At 42.5% G+C, this 18845-nt stretch overlaps 2 protein-coding genes and 2 non-coding genes across 10 annotated transcripts in view; all 4 read left to right on the top strand.

Annotated features, from left to right (window-relative positions):
- The window catches only part of CHD8 (chromodomain helicase DNA binding protein 8), a 61819-nt gene extending 51480 nt beyond the window's left edge, over window positions 1–10339 (top strand). For 5 of the 7 annotated variants that reach the window (XM_032417007.1, XM_032417012.1, XM_032417008.1 and 2 more), the window contains exons 28-38: window positions 1226–1301; window positions 1778–1832; window positions 2011–2218; window positions 2666–2874; window positions 2967–3686; window positions 3929–4080; window positions 4361–4660; window positions 5778–5891; window positions 6078–6257; window positions 6651–6767; window positions 9294–10306. In XM_032417007.1, coding sequence (XP_032272898.1) covers window positions 1226–1301; window positions 1778–1832; window positions 2011–2218; window positions 2666–2874; window positions 2967–3686; window positions 3929–4080; window positions 4361–4660; window positions 5778–5891; window positions 6078–6257; window positions 6651–6767; window positions 9294–9860 — 2698 coding nt within the window. In that variant the 3' untranslated portion in view covers window positions 9861–10306. Of the gene's footprint in view, window positions 1–1225; window positions 1302–1777; window positions 1833–2010; window positions 2219–2665; window positions 2875–2966; window positions 3687–3928; window positions 4081–4360; window positions 4661–5777; window positions 5892–6077; window positions 6258–6650; window positions 6768–9293 lie in introns of all 7 variants that reach the window. The other 2 variants (XM_032417010.1, XM_032417011.1) reach the window with 2 other exon arrangements.
- On the top strand, window positions 583–692 carry LOC116640851. Its single transcript, XR_004301080.1, has one exon. It is a non-coding gene; the product is annotated as a small nucleolar RNA U6-53/MBII-28 (small nucleolar RNA).
- Window positions 5489–5577, top strand: LOC116640852. Its single transcript, XR_004301081.1, has one exon. It is a non-coding gene; the product is annotated as a small nucleolar RNA U6-53/MBII-28 (small nucleolar RNA).
- Window positions 10340–11255: 916 nt separating the features above from the next.
- SUPT16H (SPT16 homolog, facilitates chromatin remodeling subunit) overlaps window positions 11256–18845 on the top strand; it is a 38896-nt gene continuing 31306 nt past the window's right edge. The window contains exon 1 of the mRNA XM_032417015.1: window positions 11256–11550. Within this exon, the coding sequence (XP_032272906.1) occupies window positions 11485–11550 (66 nt within the window). The 5' untranslated portion in view covers window positions 11256–11484. The remainder of the gene's footprint in view (window positions 11551–18845) is intronic.

The following is an 18845-nucleotide window of genomic DNA, read 5'->3' on the forward strand; positions in this document are numbered from 1 at the left end:
AAGGACTCTATAAACTAGGCTAAAACCACACATTTGCCATAAGATGCAACCAAGGGTGAAAATGAATGTTACTCTCAAATGGCTTATTTGACGTGCTCGCTTTGGCAGCACATATACCAAATGGCTTATTTGATGTTCAGTTCAGTTTTTTGGGTTTTTTTTGTTATTTTGTTTGTTTGTTTTTTTGCAGTGCTTTTCTGTGCATCCACAGTAGCTGAAAGGACAACTGAACTGGTTGTCTTTTTTTTTTTTTTTTAATGTTTTATTTATTTATTCATGAGAGTGAGAGAGAGAGAGAGAGAGAGAGACAGGCAGAGGCAGAGGGAGAAGCAGGCTCCCCGCCTACCAGGGAGCCCGATGCGGGACTCGATCCCAGGACCCCAGGATCATGACCTGAGCCGAAGGCAGACGCTTAACCATCTGAGCCATCCTGGTGCCCCTGAACTGGTTGTCTTGAAAGATAATATCCATGCAGCTCTCCTATGTCACTTATGTGGTAGAGCCTCAGGAGATTTTAGCCCTGGTTTATCATCTCCCAATGGTGGCTGACACATACAGGCATATACTCTGTCTGGATACATGTCTCGATGATGAGTTGCCATGCTAATACTGAGTCACCAGGTAGGGCAGTGTTGCCCTAATTTGGGTGCCAGTGAGTTTAACAAAACTTCTCACATGGAGACCTGAGGGGCATGTGAAATATTTGGCTTAATTCATGAATACCCATGCACTCTGCAATTGAGAGATTTCTCTTTGATGATCACAACCTTAGTTTGCTTAGTGCAGGACCCTCAAAGGAAATTGGATTGGTTATTCATCACAAATCATTTATTATGTCACCCTTCTACACAATAGAGCAAAGTAAAACAAGCAAACATGGACTATTTAAATGTAACAATTAAATAGGAAAGAGGAGAAGAATGGGTAATCAATGAAAAGGGCTATCAAGAGAAAGGAAGTATCCTGGCCAAAGTATTTCATTTCAGATTCAAGCAATTTAGAATGGCACTTTGTCAGTTTTTTCCCATTCTTCATCCTGTTGGATGCTCTACCTAATCTTACTTGGAGCTTAGCACCTGGCCTGCCATCCCTTTGAGCATGAAGGAAAACCACGGTTCCATGCAAGATTGTATGTTTGGCCAGGTATTCATCCTAAATTCCTCTTAGTGAAAGAAGATACATTCTTTTTTTTTTTTTTTTTTTTCATGCCTTTGGATAATTTTAGGGTTGACTTTGATAAGGATTGTGAAGATCCTGAATATAAACCACTCCAGGGTCCCCCGAAGGACCAAGATGATGAGGTGAGGAATTCTCATTTGAGAGTAGCTTTGCTCTACTATGACTAAATAGTTAAGTATTCTCCCATTCCCTGGATTCTGAAGTATACTGATTAATTTATAATACAAAACAGAAAGTAACTACTATTTGATACTATAAAGTATTAATGGAAAAGATTGTTAACACCAGCTGGGGAAGACCAGGGATGACTTTGTGGAGGAGGTGGGACCAAGCTGGATATTGAAATATATTATATTATTTGCTAAATTCATGAGTCCCTTTATTTTCAAGCCATTAATAGCAACTGATTTTTTTCAGGTTCTACTTTCTTACTCCTTTAGTTGGTTGCTTCCATTTTTTTTTGTGAGGGTTCATTAGAAATTTTTCTTGATCCCTTTGGTGCCATAGAAGGACACACATAAGAAATTGATTTCAGAATGCCAACTTCCCCCCCCTTTCCCTCCCCCCTCCATCCTATGGGGTGGATCTCCTTCTCTAGGGTGATCCCTTGATGATGATGGATGAGGAGATCTCAGTGATTGATGGAGATGAAGGTAAACTTCTAGGTCAACTAGTATAATTTTGTGTGGGGTGGTGGGTTGGGGAATTACTAACTGAATTCTGTCCTGTCCTGGGATTTCTAAGAGCTTTGCTTTTGGGTGGGTTGAAATACTGGTGTTATCTTTACTACCTTTCCTGTACTTCCTATTCATTCTGCTTTGCTTCCCACAGCCCAGGTAACCCAGCAGCCAGGCCATCTCTTCTGGCCTCCAGGCTCTGCTCTGACAGCTAGGCTTCGCCGCCTAGTAACAGCTTATCAGCGCAGCTACAAGAGAGAACAGATGAAGATAGAGGCTGCAGAACGAGGGGACCGGAGACGGCGGCGTTGTGAGGCAGCCTTCAAGCTAAAAGAAATTGCGCGGCGGGAGAAACAGCAACGGTAAAGTGTGGCTGGGAATTTGGGCTGAGGTGTAAGCTTGCCTTCAGCTATGGGCTATGGGTCCTATATTGAAAAGCATCTCAGGAAGGATTTATTTGGAATTCCCTACAGAGGGACCATTTTTTTTGCCTTTGGTTGTTACTCCTCTGTGACAAAAAACCTCGCTTGTGTGCATTATCACAGCTTCTAGGAAGGTGGCCATTATCATTGAGTTATTTGCCCACATATTTTTTCCCTTAGCTAGCTGGCTATTCTTAAATTCTTACATGTTATAGAGTACCTCTTAACTACCTCTTTTGCTGTCTTCTGGGCTGTTTTTTGTTTTGTTTTGTTTTTTTGTCCCTATTTTCAATTTTTTGTTTATTCAGGTATTCTAAGCCACACTAAGAAGTAACCAGTTTCCCTGTGTTTTTCTGATCACTGCTGCCTGATTCCTTTTCCCTTTAGATGGACAAGGCGTGAACAAACTGATTTCTATCGAGTGGTGTCTACCTTTGGTGTGGAGTATGACCCTGATACCATGCAGTTCCATTGGGATCGCTTCCGTACTTTTGCCCGACTGGACAAAAAAACAGACGAAAGCCTTACCAAGTACTTCCATGGCTTTGTGGCCATGTGTCGCCAAGTGTGCCGCCTTCCCCCAGCAGCTGGAGATGGTAAGCAAGGCTGGAGAGTCTTGGGTGAGTGGGGATGGATGGCAACAGAAACTAATGTGGTTCGTTTCTCCTCCCACCCCTATGTCTTGCAGAGCCCCCGGACCCTAATCTGTTCATTGAGCCCATCACTGAGGAGAGGGCCTCACGGACTCTCTACCGTATTGAATTGCTTCGGCGCTTACGGGAACAAGTTTTATGCCATCCCCTTCTGGAAGATCGGCTGGCATTATGTCAGCCTCCAGGTCCTGAATTGCCCAAATGGTGGGAGCCTGTTCGGCATGATGGGGAGCTTCTACGAGGGGCAGCCCGCCATGGGGTGAGCCAAACAGACTGCAACATCATGCAGGACCCAGACTTCTCTTTTCTGGCTGCCCGTATGAATTATATGCAGAACCATCAGGCAGGAGCACCAGCTCCATCCTTGTCACGCTGCTCTACGCCACTGCTACACCAGCAGTATACCTCGCGCACTGCCTCGCCACTGCCCCTGCGCCCAGATGCTCCTGTTGAAAAGCCACCTGAGGAGACAGCTGCCCAGGTCCCCAGTCTGGAGAGTCTGACTTTAAAACTAGAGCATGAGGTGGTGGCCAGGAGCCGACCAACCCCACAAGACTATGAGATGCGAGTAGCCCCTTCTGATACTACCCCTCTGGTTTCCCGGAATGTTCCACCAGTCAAACTGGAGGATGAGGATGATTCAGACTCTGAACTGGACTTGAGCAAGCTGTCACCATCATCCTCTTCTTCCTCATCCTCATCCAGCTCCAGCTCCAGCACTGATGAGAGTGAGGACGAGAAGGAAGAAAAGCTAAGTGAGTGCATGTGACAGGCTTTTGGCCCTTTTCCCTATTTCCAGCTCCGGCGCCCCCCCCCCCCCCCCCCCAGCTCTTTCCCTTCTTTTCTAAATGCATCCTCTGGGAGAGATTTGGATTTCAATTTGATAGAACACCGAAAGAGATCTGTTATTCTTTGGGCCTTTATTTAAAGCCCATGTAATTCCATTTATATATAACTTTATTCTTCCATCTTTGCTCACATTCTGTATGATCTCTAGCTGCTGACCGGTCCCGCTCGAAGCTCTACGATGAAGAGAGTCTTCTGTCCCTCACTATGTCCCAAGATGGATTCCCAAATGAAGATGGAGAACAAATGACCCCTGAGCTTCTGCTGCTACAAGAAAGACAAAGAGCTTCTGAGTGGCCCAAGGTAACAGCCTCATGCCTGGACATACAGTCTAGAAATATACTGTAACAAAAACCGGGAACAAGGGACAGATGGTTCTGGTTTTCTTTAATTGTATTTAGTACTATACATTTTTTCATGAAACTCTTCCCAGTTGACTTAGGGATCTGATACTATTATCTCCCTCCTTCTGCCTTATGATTTTTACACATCCTGCTAATGATGGCCCTGTTGTTTGTCACAGAATCACATAGCTGGTACTCAGGCCCTAAAACCAGTATTGATTTCTTTTCCCCCCACTCAGGATCGTGTCCTTATAAACCGTATTGACCTCGTCTGCCAGGCTGTACTCTCAGGGAAGTGGCCTTCTAGCCGCCGGAGCCAGGAAATGGTAACAGGAATTTTGGGGCCAGGCAACCACTTGCTAGACAGTCCCTCATTGACTCCAGGAGAATATGGTGACTCTCCAGTCCCCACACCACGAAGTAGCAGCGCAGCTTCCATGGCAGAGGAGGAAGTGTCCGCGGTCACCACAGCAGCAGCTCAGTTCACGAAACTTCGCAGAGGCATGGATGAAAAGGAGTTTACAGTTCAGATCAAAGATGTAAGCTCAGCATTTAGGCACTGGGAAGTGGGGAAGGAGACCGGAATTTTGCTAACTACTTCACTAAGGGGATATTAAACTTGTTTGGTTAGCTAACTTTAAAAAATGAGAAGGGAGTTGGGGGGCCTGGCTGGCTCAGTCAGTAGAGCATGCAGCTCTTGATCTCGGGGTTTGTAAGTTTGAGCCCCACGTTGGGTGTAGAGATGACTTGAAATCTTTTAAAAATAAATAAGTAAAAATAAAAAGGAGAGAGGAGAAAAATTAAAGTTCACAAAGCTCCATTGAGGAAAAGTCATTGCAGTAAAGGAAGGGATCTTGTATCTCCTAAGGACCAGATTAAAAGAACCCATATGTTTTGAAAGAAATATAATTGATACAAGGCTTCTTTTGGGTGGCTTGTTTCTAGATCCTAGAAACCTGGTTTTTAAAGATTGAAATCAAATTGTGGGAAAGCTAGTAAAATAACGCCTAAGTATTGTGGGCCTTATTAAGTTAAAAATAAGAAGTCATTCTTAGTGAAATTAAATCAGTGTTATTTATTTTATAGATGGGAAATTTTATTTTTCCTGATCATCTTCCCTATTGAAATCCTATTAGCTGGTCCTTAAGTACTCAACAAGAAAATTTTCTTTTTCTTTCTTTCTTTTTCCTTTTTTTTTTAAAGTAGCCTCCACACCAGCATGGAGCCCAACACGGGACTTGATCTCACAACCCTGAGATCAAGACCTGATCTGAGATCAAGAGTCAGGTACTTAACTGACTGAGCCACCCAGGCACCCCAAGAAAAATTTCTTAAACTAGTATGTGATAGGAATTACCAGGATTTTGCCCCTGTGATGAGTTGCCATGCTAATATTGAGACACCAGGTATGGGGTGTTTTTGAGATAAATTCTTCTCTTATGTCTACCTGAGGGGCACTAGGTCAAGAAACGAAATCTTTCTATGGAAAAAGTATATAAGTTTAGATACATTTCTAATTTCTACCGTTTAGTCAGATGGCCTTCCTTCTCATCATTGAGCCAGAGGATGACCCTTACCCTAAGATCCCCAAAGCTTAATATTTACTTTAAAAACATGTGCCATATGACATCTTGGGTGGGTGGGTTGTCTTCTTAGGAGGAAGGATTGAAGTTAACATTCCAGAAGCACAAGTTGATGGCTAATGGAGTAATGGGAGATGGACATCCTCTGTTTCATAAGAAGAAGGGAAACAGAAAGAAGCTAGTCGAGGTGAGTGGGAGAGAGTTTTTGACATGATGATTAGGTTTTTTTATTCTCACTAATTGATGAAGGCAGTTGGGATTAAGGGACTAGAAGATACTAGAATTATTTTATGGTTACCATTGGCTCTGCTCCCCCTCCCTCCCTGCCCCAAAGAAGAGTATGTGCTCATGGGGGTGGATTCTGGGTTTGCAGCTGGAGGTGGAGTGCATGGAAGAGCCTAATCACCTTGATGTGGACCTGGAGACCCGGATCCCTGTCATCAATAAGGTGGATGGTACTTTGCTGGTGGGTGAGGATGCCCCTCGCCGGGCTGAACTGGAGATGTGGTTACAGGGTCATCCAGAGTTCGCTGTCGATCCCCGATTTCTAGCGGTGAGTGGCAGTTCCATCCAGCAAGATTTAAAGTCGTTCCCTTGGTATTTAAGCTGCGTGAGAGGGAGGAAGCATGCCATAGTATGTCATTTTTTTCTGTATCTGCCGAATACCATAATACCCAGTCTTCCTAACTCACAGAGTTGTTTGAGGATCAAAATAAAATAATGTTAAAGCACTTACTAAACTAAATAGTAGGCAAATATTTATTATTGATTATATAACTACCTAATTTTGGGGGGGAGAGATCTGCTAATGGCAGGTTTCCACTAGGACTAATCCTTAATTTATCCATGCAATAAGAATTTGTTGTCAAACTAGACATTAGTACCTTAATAATTACTCCAAAGAGATTTTTATTCCTCTAGGATAACTAATAGTTTTCTATTTCAGTATATGGAGGATCGCAGAAAACAGAAGTGGCAGAGATGTAAAAAAAATAATAAGGCAGAATTGAACTGTTTGGGAATGGAACCAGTACAGACGGCTAACTCTAGGAATGGTAAAAAGGTGAGTGAGACTGAGGCATTACCACTCTGTTCCCACATTAGATGTGACTGGAGAAATAATTTGTGTTCTGTTACTTCCTTTTTTCCAGTGTATGAAAAAATATATCTTCAGTCCACCAATCAGGAAACTAGGGTAATTTTATTGATATTTTTACAGTCCTTGGCATCATCATCTGTAGAGGAGCATAAAATTCTAAAAGTAACTTGAGCACTTTAAGCATATTAAAACATAAGGATTAGTAAGATGTGTTGGAACAGTCAAGGCTTTCTGTTCTTCTGACTGACTAAGGGATTTTGGCAAATCCTTTAACCTTTTCAGTTTGAACATCCTGAAAAGTTGAGGGTATAGGAGCAGATAATCTCTTAAAAGTTTTATGATCCTGTACATTTTAGAAGTGACGTCGGGCCTACCAAGGACAATAGTCATAGCGTTTCCCAACATGGAGGAAGTTGAGAATTGCTGATAATAACACCAGTAATGGAAAAAGGACAGGAAAACATGTTTTATAGTTAATAATAACAACTTTGGTTATTCCATTATGGGCCATTTGGTAGATGAGGTACCCATAATTCTTTGCAATAAAATCTGACTGTAAAAGTTTCTCTTTGCTATGTTTGCCTTACTTTGGTCAATAGTTGTCTTTTTTTAAACATATTAAATCATGGTTTGGTAAGCAGTCATTTAAAATGATTAGCACTTGTCTAATCATCCCCCATTGGATCTTTTATATACATCTTTACACATATATGTTATTTATATCTAAAACCACATGGTGTGTCTTTTAACAACATTAATTTCCAAATGAATAATATGCATCTTCTGCATTTAACAAATTGAGATTGTTACTTTACACGTTATAGTTATTTGTGAGGTGCATTTTTGAGGCTTATTATTTTTACATTGGTGAAAGTGGTTTCATATAAATATTATTACCATAGAAGAATATTTTAACTTTTCCTCAAAGCCTCCATGGGACCAAGAGTATAATAAGCAGAGTGGTTGATATGGGAGGCTGATGGTTGGAAGGCTGGTACCTTCTCTGTTGTGAATTTCACATTATAGAGCAGCCTATAAAAAAGGCTTTTCCTCCAGTATTACCTATTTTTCCCTCAAGTATTTTGCTACGTCTTTATACTCAGTTGATAAATCTAAGAAAGGAAAGATCCTAGGGAGTCACAGAAAATCATAATATGACTAATACAGAATTCTTTTTTTTTTTTTTTAGAATTTATTTGAGAGAGAGGGAGTGTGTGAGCTGGGGGAGGATCAGAGGGGGAAAGCATCTCAAGCAGACTCCGTGCTAAGCTCAGAGCCTATTGCAGGGCTCAATCACCTGACCTGAGCCAAAACCGAGAGTTGGATACTTAACTCACTGCACCACCGCCCCAGTACAGAATTCTTAATGCAGACAGAATTAATGGTGTACTATTACTGGTACCTGCAGGAGTTTAGGTGCTTTTATTGTTATATTTTAGAAGTCTATACAAATACAGTGTATTGAGATGTTTAGTTTTCCAAATCAGAAAGGTATATTCCCATATCAGGTGTTAGGCTTAGACTGGTAAGTAGAGTCCAGAGACACAGATACCAAATGTCTGAATTTAATGCCAGTATACCCAGTATTATACTTATGTCTAGCAAAGCAGAGGCACTAGAAGTAATAAGTTCCAGCTTCAGTGTACTTAGTCAAAATTTACAGTCAGAATATCCAGGGGTGCCTGGGAGGCTCAGTTGGTTAAGTGTATGACTCTTGATTTCAGCTCAGGTCATGATCTCAGGGTCATGAGATTGAGCCCTGTGTTGGGCTCACACTGGGTGTGGAGCCTGCTTGAGATTCTCTTTCTCTCCCTCTGCCCCTCGCCCACTTGGATTCTCTCTCTCTCTAAAAAATAAAAATAAAATAATTTATGGACAGAACATCTAGAAGAAGCAACTTAAAATTCAGCAGATACGTTTTTTATCAATGTGAAAAACACTTTATTAAGTTTCGTGAGGAGCTACCCACAATCTTTTTGTTGTTCTAGACATCCAGAAAGAAGTCTTAACCTGACCTGTCTTTAGTTTACCACACTCTGCTGTGCTAATGAGTAATAGTTTCGTAAATGTCAATATAGTTGTGCTGTACTTCACATGGTAAGATCATGTGAACAACCTGCCATCAGGAAAGTATACTGTGCAAATACTGATTCATTCACTGGCTTACTCAGTCTCCTTGTTAACAAGGGTAAGCATCTGTGAAATGGCTGGATAGAGTAAAGGTACAATGCAGTCATGGAAAAAAGCAAAACTCTGGTTCACATAAGTGTCAGTATCAATGTCTCCATTTTAGCTTTAGCACTGGAATGCTTCTAGCAGCTATATCCAGCATATCCTCCTCCTATTACCATCAAGCCTCATCTGACTATGCTTGCTTTGTCCCTCCTAAAGATATTCAGTAAAAAAGCACTTGCAAGCTAGGACTCTGTTGACTTCTAGTTTGCTTTTTTCCTTTCTTTGTTTTTACTATCTTCTACTCCTTCCTCCTAGGGTCACCATGCTGAAACTGTGTTCAACCGGGTTTTGCCAGGGCCTATTACGCCAGACAGCAGCAAGAAGCGGGCCCGTAGGATGCGACCAGACCTTTCAAAGATGATGGCCCTGATGCAGGGTGGAGGCACTGGGTCCCTATCTCTGCATAATACCTTCCAACACAGCAGTAGTGGCCTGCAGTCTGTGTCATCCCTGGGTCACAGCAGTGCCACTTCTGCATCTTTGCCTTTTATGCCGTTTGTGATGGGTGGTGCAGCATCATCCCCTCATGTAGACTCCAGCACCATGCTTCATCACCACCACCACCACCCCCACCCCCACCATCACCACCATCACCATCCAGGCCTGAGAGCCCCTGGCTACCCTTCTTCACCAGCCACTACCACCTCTGGTACTGCCTTGAGGTTGCCACCATTGCAACCTGAGGAGGATGAGGACGATGAGGATGAAGATGATGATGATGATTTATCTCAGGGCTATGATAGCTCAGAAAGGGACTTCTCACTCATTGATGATCCTATGATGCCAGCCAACTCAGACTCAAGCGAAGATGCTGATGACTGAAGCCCCAGCATGGTCCCCGTTGCTTGGGTGGCTGCTGTATTTTCAATTACTCTGGCCCTTGGACTATGGAAAAGTGGGAGGGGCAGGGGAGATGTGGGGAAACCCAGGACTCCAGGAGGTGAAAAGGAAAAAGAAAACTTGTACCTGATTGCTTCCAAATTTGAGAGGATTGGGTGGGCAGGGGGAACTCCTAAAATAATACATGACCACTTCCTCATTTCTGGGGAAGGAAAGGAGACTAGAGCAGCTGATGTGCTCACCCCTCCCTAAACCCCTCCATTAACCACAGACTATGTAGCGCTGGCCCTAGCCTCTGGCAGAGCCTGTTCCTGGCCGAACTGTGGATACAGCTGGAGGGTCAGGAACTGTTACCTTCCTTCCCCTTGGCATTAATAAATTTAAGTTAATCCTTTTCCATTCTTCCCTTGTTCTATATTTGCTAAAACCCAATATAAATGTTAATTTTGAATTCATGATGGGTAATTTCAATACCACTTTCCTAAAGTTCATTATTGTAAATGCAGTTACCTTGGATAGGACAGACAAGTCATCTCTACTCCATTAAAGGATATATGTAAGTGTAGTCAGTCCAGCTTGCTAAAAGCAAGTGAATTGTTTAAGTTAAATAGGCAAATGTTCCGGATTTGAACTCCCAAGTTCTTGGAAGAAATGAGAAGGAAGAATTTCCTCAAGGAACCATGTACATTTTGTTTGGAATTAACTGAAATAACAGTGCTTTGGGGAAGCCATAAGAACGGTATCACTTCATGAACTGTGGCAAGGGAACAGGCTGACTGGAAGGAACGTTGTCAAGACTTGGGCCGGGGCGGAGGGCGGGGTGGGGGGGGGGGAGAAGGAGCAGGCCGACTGGGTTGTGTGAAGCCCCTCAAGCCATTTGTTTCTTAAGACTCTTCCCCTGCCATCCCAGCGCTCAGATGAAGCCTGGGCATTTTATTTCCCTTTCTAAGGCAAATAGTTTTGTGGGCTTTTTCTCCCTGGTTAGTGCTCTCTTTCCTCGCCACCAAGGATCCTTCCAGTCCTGGAGCAGCAGAGGCTTTTGCTTCCCCACCATTTAGGAGGGAAATGCACCCAAAGTTCCCACTCCTGACCCACGCCAGATCCCGCTCTTTCCGTTTCCCCTTCATTTATCAGTGGGTGGGGCCGTTGCAGCGGCGCGCAGCCGCTCGTGTGGGGCGGGGCAGGCACGGCAGGCCTCCCGCCTCCTCAACAGTGCCCAGCCGCCGCCGCCTGGGCCAGAAATCGGAGCTCCTGGAAACCGCTGCAGGGCTGAGAGTAAGGGCGGGGCGGAGCGTCACGTGATGACGTCGCCTCGCGTGCGGCTGTTGCTAAGTTGACAAGAAAACCCCGCGAAAATCTAGACTCTTTGTGTTGCACATTTTGTTGATTTTCCCACTGTCTTCCTCTCCTCCAACCTCCGGAGAGAGATTTAAAAAAAAAAAAAAAAAATCCCAAGCGCTGTCGGGACCCGGAAGCGGAAAGGGCATCTTTGAGGTCGATACTTCCGGGTCACTGGGAGAGTGCGGGATTCCGGGGCCGAGAGCGGGTGGCGGATCCGGGACCTCGCGTGATTCTCGGAACCCGAGCAGGAGCGGCGTCTGTGGCTATGGCTGTGACTCTGGACAAAGACGCTTATTACCGACGAGTGAAGAGACTGTACAGCAATTGGCGGGTGAGATAGATCCCGTAATTTTCCCTAGGGAGCCCCCCTCTGCCATCCCATAATAACCCCGTTTCTCGGCGCCCTTTTTTCCTTTTCCGTCGGGAATTCCCGGGTTCAGTGTCGCGCCCCTTTAGTTGCTGCAGGACCATTCACCGCAGGCCGCCCCCAGCGCCGCCCCGGAACAGGGAATCCCCCGCAATCACCCTGCCCTGCGGCCACCACCATCTTCCCCGCGTGCTGGCCCCCGTCATGCATAACAGCCTCCTCTCACGGTCTCTTCCCGCCCTAGAAGAGGCATCATCCTTCCCTCCCACTCCGTGATCCCGTCTTGCTGCCCCCCTCCTGCAGTGTTCATACACACCCACGCACTCGCTCTGTCCTTCCAGAACCAGAGTATTCTGCCCCAGGTCCCGCCAGAATTACAACCTTCTTCGCAAAAGGTGGATGGAGGGGCTGGTAGGATGTGAATCGGGCTTTTCGTGTTTATCGTTTGCGGGGCTTTTGCTGGAGTTAAAAAAAAAACATATTTATCACGTGCAACCGTTTCATGTTCTAGGCCCTGCCGTGGGTAACACAGAAACCTAATGCTGAAAACCTGCAAGCTTTAGTAATGCAAAAACGATGTGATGCCTAAAACCTCATTAGTTCTCCTCTTTGGTAGAGTATCCGGGGCACGTGTTGAGAAAAAGCTGTTGCAGTCCCAAGTATTTTAAAGATTGGGTAATTTTGCCGCTTGAAAAATATCCACGGTTAAAATTTATTTTTATGATAGTAATTTATCAATTCGTATATTTGATTGCATCCTGTGGTGCAGGCTGAGCTGTCTACCTTAAGTCTGGCCTCTGAACTCTGTCATCCAGGGAAACTAAAACTAATAGACTTTTTAAAACCTGAAAAACGTCCTGACAAAAATGATCAGTTCTGATTTCAGCATTGTAAATTGCCTTTCAAAGAGATCCTCTACTAAAAACCAAGCTATTAAAATTGGTGAGTTCACCGCCATTCATATAAAAGGTTCATGTGTCTGTTTCATCTTTTGAAGATAAATGCATTAGATAATTGTAAATAAAATGGATTCTTTGTTGCATTTTATGAAAAGGAAAAATAAGGACTTTATACGAGACAAATACTGAACATAAGTTTTAATTTAAAAATTTTGTATTGGTTAATTTCTAATGAATGTTTCACAGTTTCTTTCACAGTTACATTTTTAAATTTTAACATAATCCATGTTAGAAAAACTCTTTCTAAAAGCCACATTGTTTTCTAGAGGTCAGTAAGTATAAATGTGCAGTAATCGGAAGACCTCTCTTCCACCTCTAGACCCTGAAATTACACATCTTTGATGTAGAGGTTGTTTCTAGTCACGGTGATTCAGAGTTTATCAAGTTGTTCATCTTCTCTAGACCATTCACAAAAGCTAAGATTAATTTAGAGCTCAGAGTTCCCTTACATGATAGATAAATGCAAAACATGAGACTAGGAAAAACTTAAGGCCCAAAGACAGATTAACAAACTTAATATTAAAAGATAATCTTTAAATCCAGGGAAGTTAAATTATTGGCCCTAATTTTTTGTTTCTCAAAAATCAGTAAAATTTATCTTGGCCCTCCTACTTACATCATTTGAAGAGGTATGTTAGATGTTAATGGTGTTTGAGTTATGAGCGAGATCCATATAAAATGTACTCACTAGCAAAGTTTGTGGCTAATTATTATGAAATCTTACTTGAATAAACTTTCTGCTTTCTTGTAACTGTAAATTTTAATAACTGCCCAGAACCCACCTGTAGAATTCCTTTCTGCATAGACAGCCTTTCCAGGTTACAGCATTCTGATCTGCTTAGGCATAGATCATGGTTGTCTGGGGTATGCGGTAAATTCTGTTTGCTTATTTTCTTAGCTGTAGCAGAAAGATAATGAAATATATAGGTGCATAATACAGTTATTTTTACATTTTTCCTTTTTTAATAAGAAAACTAGCATTGAGATAAGGGAATAAGTTGAAGTTAACTATATAAATCCCAAGCTTTGTATTGTCAGCACCCATCTTCAAAGAACTATCCATTATGACAAAAGTTCACAAACTAGAAAATTAGTTGGGTGCCATATCCACTTTTTAGTTTTAGATACCTTCAAGCATAAGGTTTTCAGAACTGTGTTGTTGTGTGTGGTAGCTCCAACTCTTCAGCCGCATAGAGTAGAAGAAACCCAAAAAACTAACCTTGTTTTGTTTTTTAAATAAGAACAGGAGTTAATGTGGCTCCTAATCTCACTTATCTGCGGATTGAGTTTGGGATAGATACATATTGTGAGGCTATTGCAAGTAAGATATTTCTTTTTTCTTTTGATTTTTTTTTTTAAGATTTTATTTGAGAGAGCACATATGGGCATGAGTGAGGGGAGAGGGAGAGAGGGAATCTCAGACTCCATGCCCAGCGCAGAGCCCATCTCCTGGCTCAGTCTCACAGCCCTGAGATCATGACCTGAGCCAGAGTCAAGTCAGACGCTTAACTGACTGAGCTACCCAGGCGTCCCAGTAAGATATTGTTTCTGATTTACAATTTTTGTACTTATGTCCTAAAAATAGTTGTAGCATCACATACTTCTGTTTGAATAGAAATTTCTAAAACATCAATGAGAAATAGTGTCATTTGAGAAATGAGAAAAAAGGCTCAGTCAAAAATCAGGAGATCTCTGTAGTGACTAGAAGTTATTACTGTTTTATGGACTGTACTTGGATGTTTGAGTCTGGTCTGGTCCTGCCTCTTATTTTTTAAATTAGAACTGCTGTGAGCAGAAAGGGTGTGTAGCACCTGTCTATTTCTGTGTTAGAAAACTCCAGGTGGTAGTGGTGGGTCATGAGAGTGGGCTGTGGGCTTCTCCTCTGGCCTCTTAACTGGGTCCTTATTCAGGGCTCCCACATTTTCAGCACTGTGATCATTTTTAACCAGGTATTATGATTAGTACCACATGGGGTATGAGGTGAAGGAGGTTAGTCACCATTCTACAGTTCCAGGTTTGTTTGGTTTTTTTTTAAGATTTTTTTTTTTTTTCACAGCACACACGTTGCGGGGGAGGGGCAGAGGGAGAGGGAAAAGCAGACTCCCCGCTGAGGGGCTCCATCCCAGGATCATGATCTGAGCGAAGGCAGATGCTTAACTGACTGAGCTACCCAGGTGCCCCAAGTTCCAGCTTTTTGAGAACCAAGGGAAACAATATCCAGGCATACCTATAACCCATTTGAGACCTACCTCTCAGGGTATCCTGCTGTGAGTGAACCTTGACTTCAGTCATTTGCCTTTTATCCCAAAAGAATTCTGTAAAATGTCAGAATTTGCAGTTGTTTTCAAAAGGAATGCTGATCCAGTGCATTCAGTCATGTGTCTGTATGCCACCGGTCAGGGAATTGAAATGGTGGGTGGCTCTAACCCTAAAAAGTTTGTGCCTATGGAGAAAACTATATGTTATAGTGTCAGTGTTTCTCTCAGTTGCCGCTTTCTGACTCTCCTGATTTTTGTCATGGACAAGCTTCGTGTTCTGGATTGCTCTCCAAAGCTAGGCAGTTACTGTCTATGGCTTAGGAAGGTTCTTTAAAATACAGGCAATACCCATACTACTTTGAGCAAAGATAATGGTTTACTTCTGCCCATCTCCATTCTTCATGGCTCTTTTATCTTGAGGTAGAGAAAGGTTTAAGTAATGCACTGGACTCTTGACTTCAAGAAGAGGAGAGCTAGATGGAAGTAAATGCCTGGACAGGTTGGGATTCATTTATTCTTGCATGCTCAACTTTTATAGTCTACTCTAGTGACCCACTTTCTTATATTTATTTTTTATCCCTATTACCAAGTGTGGTGCCTGGTGTGTAGTAGGCACTCAGTGAACAGTAGTGACAATTTCTGAGCTTTCATGCATCTGTTTCTTGGTTTGAAGAGACTTCTGTCCGGGCTATGCATAAGCGGCCGTAAGTCCTTCCTTTCCTAGAACTGTTCACCTGTTGTCCCCATGTAATTACTAATGGCACACCTTTATATTCTCCAAATTGTCTTGGTTTGGTTGATAAATTATATCCTAGCTATAACCAGGGACTTAAAAATGTTTCCTCTTTTAATGCAATACCTTGGTTCAAAGGAAGTTAGTTCCTATGCCGCAGTATTTCCGCAATTTTTATCATTCTGATACTACCTTCACAATTTCTGCTAATTTCTTATTATCTATATGTACCTTGCACTTTTAAAATTTTTTTTAAAGATTTTATTTATTTATTTGACAGAGATACCACGCATAAGCAGGGGGAGGGATAGAGGGAGAAGCAGACTCCCTGCTGAGCAGGAAGCCCGATGCGGGGCTCGATCCCAGGACGCTGGGATCATGACCTGAGCCGAAGGCAGACCCTTAACGACTGAGCCACCCCAGCGCCCCTGTACCTTGCTCTTTAAAAATTGTTTTTAGGGGTGCCTGGGTGGCTCAGTCGTTAAGCGTCTGCCTTCGGCTCAGGTCATGATCTCAGGGTCCTGGGATCGAGCCCTGCATCGGGCTCCCTGCTCTGCGGGAAGCCTGCCCTCTCCCTCTCCCACTCCCCCTGCTTGTGTTCCCTCTTTTGGTGTGTCTCTCTCTGTCAAATAAATAAAATCTTTTTAAAAAAGTGGTTTTTAATCAAGTAATATATATACATTGTGGCATCTGGGTGGATCAGTCGGTTAAGCATCCAACTCTTGATTTTGTCTCAGGTCTGATCTCAGGCTCATGAGTTCAAGCCCTGCATTAGGCTCTGAGCTGGGCGTGGAGCCTACTTAAGAAAAAAAAAAAAGTAATACATGTATAGGTTTTTAAAAACCAGGTAGTTCTCAAAACCTTAAAAACCAGTCACCTGCCCCAGAAGCAACGACTTTTAGTTCTTCTGCTTCATATTTTGAAACACTATGGGACGCCTGGGTGGCTCGGTCTGTTAAGTGGCTGCCTTCAGCTCAGGTCAGGGTCCTGGGATCAAGCCCCACATCGGGCTCCTTGCTCAGCGTGGAGCCTGTTTCTCTCTCTCTCCCTCCGCCTGCCGCTCCCCCTCCTTGTGCTCTCTCTCTCTGTCAAATAAATAAATAAAATCTTTAAAAAAAAAGGAGAAAAATACTATCTATATACTGTTACTTCTTCGTTTGTCAATTTTAGATATTAACTGTCGTTTTGGTAGTTTAAGATTTAAGTTTAATTTTTGTATACCATCAAACTTAGTTTAACTTCTTTACCTCCTGATACTTTTTAAATCTCTTCCTCACATATGGTTATAAAAAACTTCCAACATACAGAAAAGTGAAAGAATTTTATAGTGAACACCTGTGTACCCACCACCTGGATTAACAATTAACATTTTATTATACTTTATCACATATCTACCCTTCTTGATAAGTTTTTTTCATAATTTTTATTAAAATCAGTAGTCGGGGGCGCCTGGGTGGCTCAGTCGTTGAGCGTCTGCCTTCGGCTCAGGTCATGATCCCAGGGTCCTGGGATCGAGCCCCACATCGGGCTCCCTGCTCAGCGGGAAGCCTGCTTCTCCCTCTCCCACTCCCCCTGCTTGTGTTCCCTCTCTCGCTGTGTCTCTGTCAAATAAATAAATAAAATCTTTAAAAATAAATAAATAAAATCAGTAGTCAGTTTACATTTTTATGCTCACTTGGATGAAGTGATAGAGTACAATTTCCTTTTCTCTATAGTTTTTCATTTTTCCTGTTAATGATCCTAAATTTTACTCCTTTTTTAAATATCGCTAGCCCCATTTTTTTCTGCAGTTCTGTCATAATCTTTTCTATCTTTTATTTTAACATTCTCACACTTGTCAGGTATTTTATTAACTCTGTGTTTGTTTTTTTAACCACCAACACCTTTCTCCTCCCCCAGCCTTACATTATATTGTTCTATCTGTGCAGGTTGTACTCCAGGCCCGTTGAACTTGGGACTTTCCAATGTTGGGTCCCCTATGTCCTACAACCCTTGTCTTGATTTGTTTTTTCTTTGTTAGAGCATTTCCTCTAAGAGGTTCTTAAGAAAGGATATAGATAGAGAATATGTGTTTCCTGAGCTGTTGTGTGTCTTAAAAAGTTTTACTCTATCTTCACTTTTGGTTAGTAATACAGCTCAGTGGGAATAAAATTCAAGGTTGAAAATCTCTCAGAATTCAGCTCAGAATTTTGAAGCTATTGTTTGTCAGCCTTCAGACTTTTTCAGTATTACTTTTCAGAGGCAGATGGGTCTTTTTCCTGATCCAATATATATGGCCTGTTCTCTCTGAAACATTTAGAATCATCTCTTTATTCTTTGGATTTTGAAATTTCACTGCCTTGGTAGGAGTCTTTTTTTTTTTTTTTCCCTCCTTGCATTGAGTTCGGAAGTAGGGGGCCCGTTTAGTCTCAGGACTCAGTACCCCTGTGTGGTAGAATTGTTCATTATTGGTACTTTCTTCCCTCTGTTTCCTCAGTGGTCTCTTGTTTTCCCCTGAAATTTCCATTCAGGAGGTTTAGGTCTCAGCTTAAGTTTGTTGGTTATTTTTCGGTTTTATTTCCTATCTCTGTCTTCTATTTACAGTATTGCTTCTTAACTTTATTTTCCCACTTTTTATTGAATTTTTAAAAATTTTCAGCTATTTTTAATTTCTAGGAGTTCTTTCTTGTCCTCTATTCTTTTGTTTCATGGGTGTGCTATATTTATTTATCTTATAGGAGGTGTTTTAATTTAATTTTTATCTTCTGTCCTCTGTTTTGTCTGTTTCCTCTGAGTTTCCTTGCTTTCTCTCTTAACGTATTGGAGACTTCACAGAAACCAAAATAAGGCTTGGCTACCCATCTGTATTAAGAATAAGGCCATAACGGGGGCACCTGGGTGGCTCAGTCGTTAAGCGTCTGCCTTCGGCTCAGGTCGTGATCTCAGGGTCCTGGGATTGAGCCCCGCATCGGGCTCCCTGCTCATCGGGAAGCCTGCTTCTCCCTCTCCCGCTCCCCCTGTTTGTGTTCCTGCTCTCGCTATCTCTCTCTCTCTGTCAAATAAATAAAATCTTAAAAAAAAAAAGAATAAGGCCATAACGAACTGGTTGGCAGCTCTGCATGAATGAGGCCTCTCAACTAGTTAGGGGTAACTGTAGAGTGAATAGGCTTGCTTATTCCATGGAGGACTCCCAAATGTCAGTATCTGAAGTGTTCTTTCTGAATTCAGTGAGGATGTGCAAAGAAAAATCCTCTCAATTCTTTTCTTTGGGACATTTGTTCCCAATTATGGTCATTCAAAACATAAACTTTCATTTAATTTTCTAAAAAT

This window comes from Phoca vitulina, unplaced genomic scaffold, assembly GCF_004348235.1.
Source record: "Phoca vitulina isolate PV1807 unplaced genomic scaffold, GSC_HSeal_1.0 scaffold20, whole genome shotgun sequence".
Lineage (NCBI taxonomy): Eukaryota > Metazoa > Chordata > Mammalia > Carnivora > Phocidae > Phoca > Phoca vitulina.